Below are 12,047 nucleotides of genomic sequence, written 5' to 3' on the forward strand. Positions count from 1 at the left end.
GAGAGATAGAGAAATATCGATGTGAGACAGCAACATTGATTGATTGCCTCTCGCACACACCCCAACCAAGGACACTGCAACCCAGGCCTGTGCCCTGACCAGGAATCGAACCAGCCACCATCCACTTTACAGAAAGACACTCAACCAACTAAGCCACACTGGTCAGGGCAGGCCAGCTATTTTTAGATCAGCATTTTGTAACTTCCCTAGTATACTCAAAAAACAAGCCAAATTAATTTGATGAAGAGTGACTGAAACTTTTTTCATCTGCTATACTTTAACACATATATTTATTATCTTATAGTAAAATCAATTACAATGAATTCTTAAGGCTAATGTCTAAAAACTCAACTGTCTCCACCTAGAGACAGTTGAGAGTAAGTCATGCATTAGGTGATGTTCTGCATTTATTCAGTTGTCATTAGTTTGTACCATAAATCAATCTCTGTAAGATTAGTAACACCAGACAAAGAAACTTGTGACAGAAAAGCTCCACAGTACGGTCGGAGAGAGCCAGTATCTTATTTAAGTCTGACCTCTTGACAACATCAGGACAATTGGGCGCATTTAGCCAATTTGTTTTGGTTTTAACGCTAAATCTTCAGAACACATACCCTGGTGAAAAAGCAGAGATAGTAGGTCAGGTAGTAGGTAAATAGAAGGATAAAAAACTGGGGAAACAGTGGAAGAAGAAGGAGGGAAGCAAGGGAAGGAAGAGGGGAGGAAGAAAAAGAGTGAGGGAATTCATTTGGAAGTATCACCTGGAAATAAGAAACAATGTTTTACCAAAATAAATCCCTACTGGGTAAATGTCACAGAGCCTTCATCCTTCAGTGCCACTGCTTGTTCAGAGTTGGAACCGTGCTGCTCTGAGCAGAGGGTTGTTTTTGAAGAGTGATGTAGGAAGGGAATGGGATTTTGAAGAGAGCTGACTTTTACTGTTTTGGGGATTTTGAGAGTTGAAAATGCTATTTCAATTACTGTGTGGAATATATTTTAATTTTAAAAGATAATTAATTGTAACTGCAGAAATGAGAAAGATTTCTGCTCTCTTTTAGTACTGTCATTTTAAATTCTCCTTGATGTTTGTAACAAAAATATATCTGACATTGTATACACTAATTATTAGCTGTTTAAAAAACAAAGTATCAAAAGACCATTTGTAACTCAGTTATATCCCTCATGATAATCATTCTCCATCTTTTTTATGTGTGGTTAATTACAGAACAAGCTGTTCTTTGGGGTAAAGAACAGTTTACTCACTTGCTCATCACTCACGAATAATTTTATGGTGTCTGGTAGTACTTGTCGAGTTAATTTACAAACAATATTATCTAATGAGTAAGGCTAAAAAGTGGATAACATTGGATACGATTATGTTTGTCAATTGCAATCATTTGTATGTTTGGATATCTCCACTCAATGTGGGATAGCCATTGCTGTCTTTTTGTAAGAAAATGCTCCTCAATTTTAAAAGTAAATTGTATTCTCCAGAGTTTCTTATACTGGGAGCATATTCATACAAAATTTTCACAGAAGATCTGCTCAGTATGGACAAAGCCTTGGTAAATTACTGAATGGAGCTGAAGTAAAAAAAAGTGTTTGTTAATGTCAGATTAATCACTACAGATCCTACCAACCTCTCAGAAAGTTCTGTTTTGTATAGACTACTATGGAAATGAGAATGACGTCCTTTTGTTGTTGTTCAGTTTCGATACACAAGTTCTAGCTAACTCCTGAGGACCAAAGTCCGCTTTGCATGTAACTTGTTCTCTGAGATAACTGTTGTCCTGCCTTAATTTATTAATAATTATTTTTACTTATTCAATACAGGTAATGGATTAGGAATTAGAATTGTGGGTGGTAAAGAAATCCCTGGACATAGCGGAGAAATCGGAGCCTATATCGCCAAGATCCTTCCTGGTGGAAGTGCAGAGCAGACAGGGAGACTGATGGAAGGTAAGAACAGGGATTTCAAATAAATTAAAATAAATTAACTCATATCAATATGGGTTAACTTAATATGCATATTCCTCTTTTTCCAAATCTCGGAAATCCTTTTCTTATGGTTGGTTGTGAACCTTTTGTACAGTAATATGAAAGAAGATAAGTCCACAGCTCTATTCATCTTTTCAGTTGTCTTGCCCTTTGAGCCATTGGTTTGCTATGGGATATATCTTCTTTAAGAAATAGTAATTAGTCAAGATTTTTACTAACTGGGGCGATATTACAAATAAGAGGTACTTTGTTGTAGGTATTAATGTTTCATAAATTCCAATAAAAATTATATTGAAATCAGCGCTAGAAAAATATCTGATGATTCAGTACATGTTAAGGTCAGGTCAGCAGGCTGTGGACAAACCAAGGGCCAACTCTATCTGCTGCCTGTTTTCATCAATACTGTTTTATTGGAGAACAGCCAGAATCATATACATATTGAAGATGGAAGTTTTCCACTGTGATAGTAGAACTGTGTTCACAAAAGGGATAGCATGGTCTTCAATGCCTAAAACATTCACCCTTTGACCCCTTACAGAAAAAATTTGCCAACTTCTGTGCCTAGGTATTGTCTAGTTGTGATAACATTCACCTCGTTACACCATAAGCATTTTAGTTTATTTTTATTTTTCTATTTAATTCAATTTAATTTAATTTTTCCCGTCACTGTTTATCCCCCATACCCTCTTCTGCCTCCACCCACTACCCCTCTCCTCCAGTCACCACAGTGTTGTCTGTGTCCCTGAGTTCTTCCTCTTTTTCTTGGTTGCTCAACTCCTCCACCACCAGCCCCCTAAGCAGTCATAAGTATTTTAAAATAGTGAACTTTACAGATGTATCTAATAGCCCATAAAGTTAGTATCTGATCAGTTTCTTTCACTAAAATGTTATAGCTTGAATCTCAAAATGCATAATAATAACTGTTACCTGTTAATTAGATGATGCAGTCATTTGCATTTTCCAAACCATAGCATATAGTTTGGAAGTTTTGAGTGATATTATTTATAATGAACAATTTTTAATCATAAAGTACCCTCAGCCAGTCCTTTTATTGTAACTGTAAATTCTTATTTGAAATGTGCTTTTCTATAGTTTTATAATAAAATGTCACCTGTTACTGCTAAAAATTTTTAATTATATTAAAATTATGCACTGTCATTGTCATTGATTAATATAGTATTGGAACCCACCAAAAAGTGTGTGGATATTTTGATAAGCTATTAGAATAAACACAGACTTGATGAAATATTTATTGTCACAGTGTTCCACTGGTACCCAGCTTGCACATCTTTTTTTCCAACTTCACATTCACTGTCATCACTTTGATGGCTTGAATTGGCTACAGTGAAAGTGTTTATAACATGGAAATAGGCAAATGCTATAAACCAGCCCATTTGCATTTGTTTATTTGGTTGTTGGTGTTCAGATTCCACCTACCAGGATGTTACCAAATATGTTGCTGAAAGCATAATATGAAAAATATTCTAATAGTATTCATAAATTAGGGAAAGTTAGAAGAAGTAGCCAGATAGCTAAATGAAGAACTAGAGGCTAGACTGTGTGAGTCAGGAGATAACAATCATGAGTAAAGCACTGGGTCTGTGTGAATTGTCTATGAATGTAATACCGTCATCTCCAATGCTACTTCTGTTGCGTTGCAATCCACTTAAGGTATAGGAATTGAAACCCACTTTTGTGGGTGGTAGTGATATGATTGTTCTCGTATAACGTACTCCAGAGAGTAGTGTACATGCTATTTTATTTTAAAATAAAGTTTGCCAAGAGATGATTGTGCCTGGTATAATTTGACAAGAATGCTTGAATGACTTAAAGGTAAAATTTCATACTCTTCTTTGCATTTATACCATGGAAACAGGCAAATGCTATAAATTGGGATGATTTTAAAAACAACTTCAACAAAAGTATACTGTGGTCAGTTAATGCTCTTTGCTCTTGGTAGCTTATATGGCCATTTTTAAGTTCATAAATTTAAAAACAGATATAATACAAACTTATTCAAGAGAGTAAAGTTGAAATGTCCCTGAAATTATATTTGTGATTTTACAACTCAAGAACCGCCACTGAAGTCTTCACCTTTTTTGAAACTAGTAGTTCTGTAGTTTATCTGTTTGGTTTAAGTGGGAAATTATTAATAACTGTGTACATATGATTAAAGTTTTCATTTTTATTATGTTACTTATTCATTTTCTGAAAGCTTTGCCAAGGTGCCAAGTCAGGCCTTCTTATGAGTATATTTCTTCTGATGAGAGTCCAGTTCTTTCATAACCCACAGCTGTAGTTCTTATTGATGATTTCCAGCTTTGCTTTACTTATTCTTACAACACAGGCCTTTAATAAAACTTAGTGGTATTTCTGTCAGGTTTATGATATTATCTTGACTCAATATTTAGGTCCTGATTTTGAAACATTAAATATTTTGAGGACCAGCTTTGACATATGACAAATCACTTATTTTCTCCCACCCGTATGTTCTGTGCTACCAGGCTCAGATGATAAAAATTTATTCTTTTTATGTCCAAAGATGAACTGATTAGAAGGCCGACGGCCAAATGACTCTTCATAAGCACACACTGTGATTAGACCTCTGAATGTGTGTGTATACTGTGTGTGTCGTTAAATAGAGTTTTTAATGGAATAATGGTTTTTATTTGTCTGTAATTATATGTTTCATTTATATATGATATCTATAGCATCCTCAACCTCAACCCCTAATAGATTATCAAGAACGTTCAAGTATAGATTGGTTGAGACACAACTCTGCTTTTTATGCCTGATGTGAGGAATTTTTTGTAATAATACCGATTTTTGGTCCATGGAGTTTTGTTTTTGTTAAAATTTTTCAAATACTTTTCATGGCTTTTGATTTTTTAAATATTATTGAAGGCAATAAAGAATTAATTTCAACAGTGGGAGTTTAATTCTTTTCTAAGGAAAATTATATGTACAGTTTATGAATGGATTTGATGAATGGATGGATGGATAGATAGATAGATGTGTTTGTACTTATGTGACTTAGTTTCTTCCTCTGTGCAATGAATTCCAGGTAGACATAGGGATTGATTTGACCTCTTCTGGTTGTATCTTTCTGCATTCATGAGTACAAGGGTATATAGACTGAGTCTTTATGATTCAGTTTTTTTTCCAGCTAATTTAAAACATGACTGACAATTGGTTGATGATAGAATTCATAGACTCTGCTTTTTTCCTCTCCCAACTATACAGCTGTTGTTCGGAAACAGTTTGAGTCTGCTGGGTTTTCTGTTTGGTCATTTCTCCTATAACAGGCTGTACAGACGCATGTGGGCTGACATGTTAACGCTCTCACAGTGCTCGATTTACACGGACTCCTTGTCAATTTGGAGGAGGGCAAGAGTATCTTCCAATTTCCTCAAGCTTTTTAACCTCTGGATTTAAAACATACCAATCATGTATGTTATCTGATGTTCATAAATTAAGTATTATTCTGAAAGTAATCATTTATGTAACTAACATTAAATGGATAAGNCGCACTGTGATTACACCTCTGAATGTGTGTGTATACTGTGTGTGTCGTTAAATAGAGTTTTTAATGGAATAATGATTTTTATTTGTCTGTAATTATATGTTTCATTTATACATGATATCTATAGGATCCTCAACCTCAACCCCTATAGATTATCAAGAACGTTCAAGTATAGATTGGTTGAGACACAACTCTGCTTTTTATGCCTGATGTGAGGAATTTTTTGTAATAATACCAATTTTTGGTCCATGAAGTTTTGTTTTTGTTAAAATTTTTCAAATACTTTTCATAGCTTTTGATTTTTTAAATATTATTGAAGGCAATAAAGACAATTAATTTCAACAGTGGGAGTTTAATTCTTTTCTAAGGAAAATTATATGTACAGTTTATGAATGGATTTGATGAATGGGTGGATGGATAGATAGATGTGTTTGTACTTATGTGACTTAGTTTCTTCCTCTGTGAGATGAATTCCAGGTAGACATAGGGATTGATTTGACCTCTTCTGGTTGTATCTTTCTGCATTCATGAGTACAAGGGTATATAGACTGAGTCTTTATGATTCAGTTTTTTTTCCAGCTAATTTAAAACATGACTGACAGTTGGTTGACAATAGAATTCATAGACTCTACTTTTTTCCTCTCCCAACTATACAGCTGTTGTTCGGAAACAGTTTGAGTCTGCTGGGTTTTCTGTTTGGTCATTTCTCCTGTAACAGGCTGTACAGACGCATGTGGGCTGACATGTTAACGCTCTCAAAGTGCTCAATTTACACAGACTCCTTGTCAATTTGGAGGAGGGCAATAGTATCTTCCAATTTCCTCAAGCTTTTTAACCTCTGGATTTAAAACATACCAATCATGTATGTTATCTGATGTTCATAAATTAAGTATTATTCTGAAAGTAATCATTTATGTAACTAACATTAAATGGATAAGAAAAAAATCTCAAGTATACTTTCTGAGTCACTGCTCTGGTTATTTTGAAAGAGTTTTATTCAACATCTTTTTGAAAAATCTATCTAAACAAGGCTGTCTCATTAAATAATCTTGGAGAATTTTGTTTTCCAGAATGCTGAGAATTAGTAATAATTGTTACTATATTCAATAAATTAGGCTACACTCAAGAAACTGGTTTCAAAACATTTCTAATAATACTTTGTATGTCATCTCCAAAAATAAAAGTTACATAAAGAGTGTCCCATTAATCAATATTTCCTGAACCAATCTTTTAATATTACAACAATTTACAATGATTGTCTAAAAGAACTCTGGCAATGAGGTGCTTGAAGGATCCTTAGCTTCTAATATTTTAAACTTTATTTCCCAGGAGCATTTAGTAAACATGCTTAACACAATACTGGAAAAAAATGGTCTTTTCATACCTATTATTCTTCCTTTCATTGCATAAAATTGTTTTTTGTTCTGTTGAGAAAACGAAGGCAAAGATCTAGAGAATTAAACTACAAATCTGATTAAATTTCTAAAGTGCCATTTCTGGGTATTTGCTTTGTCTAAAATTTTATTAATTTTAGAATAACAGTGTCAGGGCCATGAAATGTTCATCAAAATTGAGGTTTCAAATGATATCAGATATTTTCTCATTTGGACCTTTGATATTATTGCTTCATTTTGAACTAATGTGAGCACCAAAAAGTACATCAAATATATGGACTTGGGATGTGTATTTATAGCTTGCCACTTCCATTTTAAATGTTCACCCTGAAGTCAATGATTATAAACCTTATTTATATTATAATATCAAAACAAAGTTCAGTGCACTCAACACTTTAAATAATGACTTCAAAAAATTAGATATTTCCTATGTAATATGCATACTTTTCTCTAGACTCTTACCTGGAGAAACTTACTATCATTACAATTTTAGGAAGTTTTGAATTCATGGCATGGTTTTAAAATTACACTTCCTATAAATAACTCTTAATATACTCCTCACATCATAGTTCCAACTACCTCCAAATATGGGGAGTCCATAACACAATTCTCGGTATGTCGTGACAGACACACACTTTATTTTCTATAAGACAAAGACTAGGTTCAGCTCTTCTTGATGTTCTGTACTTTGTACATATATCTGTTATTTTCTGCATATTCAGTGCCTAGCACAATACCTAATAAAACAAAATTTCAAGCACTGTATGTAGAAATTAGTGGTAATTCCTTTTCAGTTAGAAAAACTGGGTGCTTATTAAGATGTCATTCATCATAGGAAATAAGAAGCAAATAAAATGATGCATGTAGTCACATTCTACTATTTGTAAAGAGCCATATCTATACACTTGAGACATCATCACTTGCTAACATAACTTTTGATTACTTTTCAGGCAAGATGTACAAAGTGGAAACTGTTCCTCTGGGCACAGGTTCATAAAACTTTGAGCTTAACTGCTCATAAATTTAGATAAACTTACTGTAGTATTCTTTTTCTTGTTTGTTTTGCTTTGAATTTAAACTCAGATGTCAGGAGTAGGGGTAAGGAATTGGATTGTTACTGACAGAGAAACAAACCCTGTAGTCTGGAAAACATACGGCCACTTCCCTATGCAGTAGCAACGTGTAAGAAAGGGGTTCTTCTCTGGCTGTTGTCTAGCCCAGAACTTTCACAGTCATCGTGTGTGCTGGTGGTTAAGAGAGAGTGATGGGCACAGATCACAGAAGTTTTATATTGGAAATTAAAATCTTGATCTCACAGTAGGAAGTACTATGTGGGAGTGTTTGGTGCCTGGCACATCTGTTTCTAGTTCATTTGCACAAAATGGTAAGTGTGTTTTGTTCTCAGTCTTATAAGTTATTACTGAAACAACGCTCAGTGGTTGCTTTCTTTATTACATGGTAACCAAGAAAGTCAGAATCTGGTGTTTACTAATTCCTTAAAAATAGATGTGCCCTGGCTGGTGTGGCTCAGTAGATTGAGTGCTGGCCTACGAACCAAAGGGTCGCCAGTTTGATTTCCGGTCAAGGCACATGCTTGGGTTGTGGGCCAGGTCCCCGGTGGGGACGTGCATGAGGAAACCACATGTTGAATTTTCTCTCCCTCTCTGCCCCTCTGTCTAAAAATAAGTAAATACAACCTTTTTTTTAAAAAAAGAAAAATAGATGTGATTTTCCTTAGCCTAAGCCTCCTCCCCACTCAGAAAAACTGCCTTGTAAGATTCACACAACTTATTCACAAGTTTCTTCTCCTCACATACGGAGACGCCCAACTCAACACCCCATACCTGTTCCACCTCCCCGATGGGAATGGGGCAGAGGGAGCTTCTTTGCCTTTGCGGTTTGGTGTAAGCAACACTTAAGTGCTGACCTGTAATTTTCATGACAAATGTCAAGTCTACAAAAAACCTGTATAAAAATAATATGGCAAACAGCCAGGTACCCACCGTACTATGTTAAATCTTAACATTTTGTTATGTTTCATATTTTAGGAGTGATAAGTACCTGCAAATCAATTAAAGCTTCCTGTAATCATCCCACCCCTTCAAAACCTTCCTTAGAGCCTGGAAACCTCTCTGGTTTTCTCAGCTGTGCTTTGCCAGTTCTTTTGCTTGTTCTTTAACTGGTTTGCTTGTATATTTTAAATTAAATTTAGGGAATCTTTATATATACAATGGACATAATTCTTTGTCAGTTATTTAGGCTGTAAATACCTTATTCTAGTCTGTGGCTTGTATTTTTAGTTTCTGTGTTTATTTTCTAAAGTTAGAAGTTTATATATTTAAATCTGTCATTTTGTTTCTGTTAAGATTTATGAACACCCTAAATTGTTCAAGAAGTTATCCTCCTTATCCTGCAGTCTTCAAAGTCAAGTTCTTTGTTCTGGCCTCCTGGCCTGCTTGTCTCTCCCTGTGTCAGTGTGACACTGTTTTACTTCTGTCTTTATGTTAAGTTCTGACATTCAGAGGGTGGACTTACATAATGTGTTCTTAAGAATCCTCTTGAGACAGTTCTTGACCTTTGATCTTGTATACACATTCTAAAACCAGCTTGTTGATTTTCAGGAAAATCTCTGGAGGTTTGATAGTGACTATATGAAAGATATAGATTAATATGGATTTTTTTTCATATTGAGTCATGTCTATTTGAGGTTCACTGGTTTCACAGTGCTGGACATTTATTCTACCTACCTAAGACAATGATTTATTCTGAATCAATACAATAAAATTAGAACATTAAAAAATGAACATATGGCAATTGTTAAATTTAATAATTTTCTATCATTTTATATTGACCTATAACATTATGATACCTCTAGAAAACACAGAATAGAAAATATAATATAAATAAAATACAGTTTTTTAGGAAATATAACGGGCCAAACTTAATCATCTATGTGCATTTCATTGATTTTAAACTTTATTTAATCACTGAGTTTCTTGATCTTATTCTCCAAATTATTTTTTTCTGTATAATGTATCATAATATCATAATTTTGAAATATAATATGTGTACTATACTTCTAAAATTCAAAAATGTTTATAATAATACATCCATAAGAACTAAACATTTTTCAGGTAATGGATCTGAAACAATTATTTGTTTATATTGATAGGTTCTCCAATCAGTTGGAAGTTATTTTAATAAAATACTTTGACAATAACTTGTATCTACATTATTATTATTATTATTATTGGTATTTAAATTAAATTTGTTTGGAAAATTTTTGGAGAGCTCTTTGGCAGTAAGGTAGTAATATAGTGTTAGGATGTGAATGTAACTTCAACAACCTTCTTAATGAATTGGTGGGAGTGTGGGAGAGCAGGAGGTAAAAACCGGTGATATCCAGTGCTTGCTTGTGTATTTAGCCAGACCTGTATGGAAAGTTAGCTTCTCACAGGCTCATAAAGCTGGTAAAATGAGTTCATCCTTGTTTGTCCATATGTTGTTCTGTGAGGAAATGTGCCTGTGTCGTACATTCTAACTCATGGATATTTTTAAATTGTTTTTTCAGTGTAGGTGATATTGGCCCAGCTAGCTAGCTCTTGTTTAAGATGAACTTGAAGGGTTCTGTGGTAAGAAATCACTGTTGGATTTATGGTTGAGAATCAGTGTTGGAATGAAGGTGAAGTTGGCTGTGTTTAATGTGGTGGTTTGGATTTTAGAAGTTGGCCTCTGGTGCTCCTTGTCTGAAAGACGTGCATGGGAGAAGAGCTAATTCCAGTAGTAGTATTAGAAGACACGCTCCTGTGTGACTTAAGGGAGGATGTTCCTAGGCAAGGAAGTCTCTATTTCTGCTTATGCTTTTTTGGCATATGTTACAGATGGCAGAGATCAAGGTTGGAGACCAAGAGACACACCACACAGATGAGTGAGCTTCCTTGTTCTTGTTCCAGGGGGATAACCAGGTACGGATTGGTAACTAGCATGAGATTTCTCAGAATTCCCACAAGCTGGTGCCTTAGGTACATGTGACACAAGATCGTATTCTATGCTGATACAAAGCTTTCCTCATAACTATTTAGGGAACTGTCTTCTAGGAAGAAAAATGTAGAAGTTGGGTATCTGAATGGATAGGTTGTAATGTATTATTTTTAGTGATCATACTTACATTGCCAGGATATTAATGATTAGCTATTCCCAAGAAAGATTTATTTTGAAATTTATCAAAAGAAAATTGTGTTGGAGTTATAATGTTTCTGATAAGGACATCAAGAATAGTAAATAATTTATCTGATTTATACATTTTTAGTATGCATAATATTCCAAACTTTAATTTGATTGCTTTTATTGTCAAGAATGACATACCTTGAAATATTTGTGTATGTCTTAAAGTGATACTGCCTCTTTACTTAAGTTTCTAGATTTTTAAAATAATAAGCCATAGAATCAGCTTTATTTTTTAATCCTCTCCCGAAGATATGTTTACTGACTTTAGAAAGAAATTTGTGCAGAGGGAAAGAGAGAGAGAGAAACACCAGTGTGAGAAACATCAATCAGTTGCCTCCCTTATACGCTCCAACCAGGGATGGGACCTGCAACTTAGATATGACCAAGGATCGTACCTACAGCCGTTAGTGTAGAGGATGGTGCTCCAACCAACTGAGCCACCTAGCCAAGGCCAAGCTACATTTTGTTTTGTGTGTGAACTTGAATTGGTTATTTTTGAAGCAAGGATGCTGAACACTCTATATAATATCCATACTAAATCTCTTACTGCCCATAATTTAGCTTCAGTGATAAACAGAGAAAATATTTTTAGAGTCAAACATATCAATGTGAATATTTAAATCCAGCTCTGGCACATCCTGCCTGGATAACTTGTTTAATTTTCGGTGCCTTGATGTTCTCTTTGGGAAATTGGGATAATAATAATCTTTGCAAAATGGTCTTCAGATTTAGAAATAATTTTTCAGAAACGTGTAATACAGTTTATCATAGTGTTTCACACAGTGGTGAAAGGACTGTGCTTACCTTCACTTTGGAGATCTTTGATGGTGAGAACACTTGCCAGACTAAGCTTGAATTCTGTATCCTGCATGTCTGTGCATGCTTTGATAATCAGCCATGGTCAT

At 34.5% G+C, this 12,047-nt stretch overlaps 1 protein-coding gene across 1 annotated transcript in view; it reads left to right on the top strand.

Moving 5' to 3' along the window:
* Positions 1-12,047, top strand: part of PCLO (piccolo presynaptic cytomatrix protein) — a 371,031-nt gene that overhangs the window by 245,956 nt on the left and 113,028 nt on the right. Inside the window, exon 10 of the mRNA XM_037066144.1 lies at positions 1,834-1,959. Coding sequence (XP_036922039.1) covers positions 1,834-1,959 — 126 coding nt within the window. The remainder of the gene's footprint in view (positions 1-1,833; positions 1,960-12,047) is intronic.

Source organism: Sturnira hondurensis, unplaced genomic scaffold (genome assembly GCF_014824575.4).
Source record: "Sturnira hondurensis isolate 20B ecotype Veracruz unplaced genomic scaffold, ASM1482457v3 Scaffold0016462, whole genome shotgun sequence".
NCBI lineage: Eukaryota > Metazoa > Chordata > Mammalia > Chiroptera > Phyllostomidae > Sturnira > Sturnira hondurensis.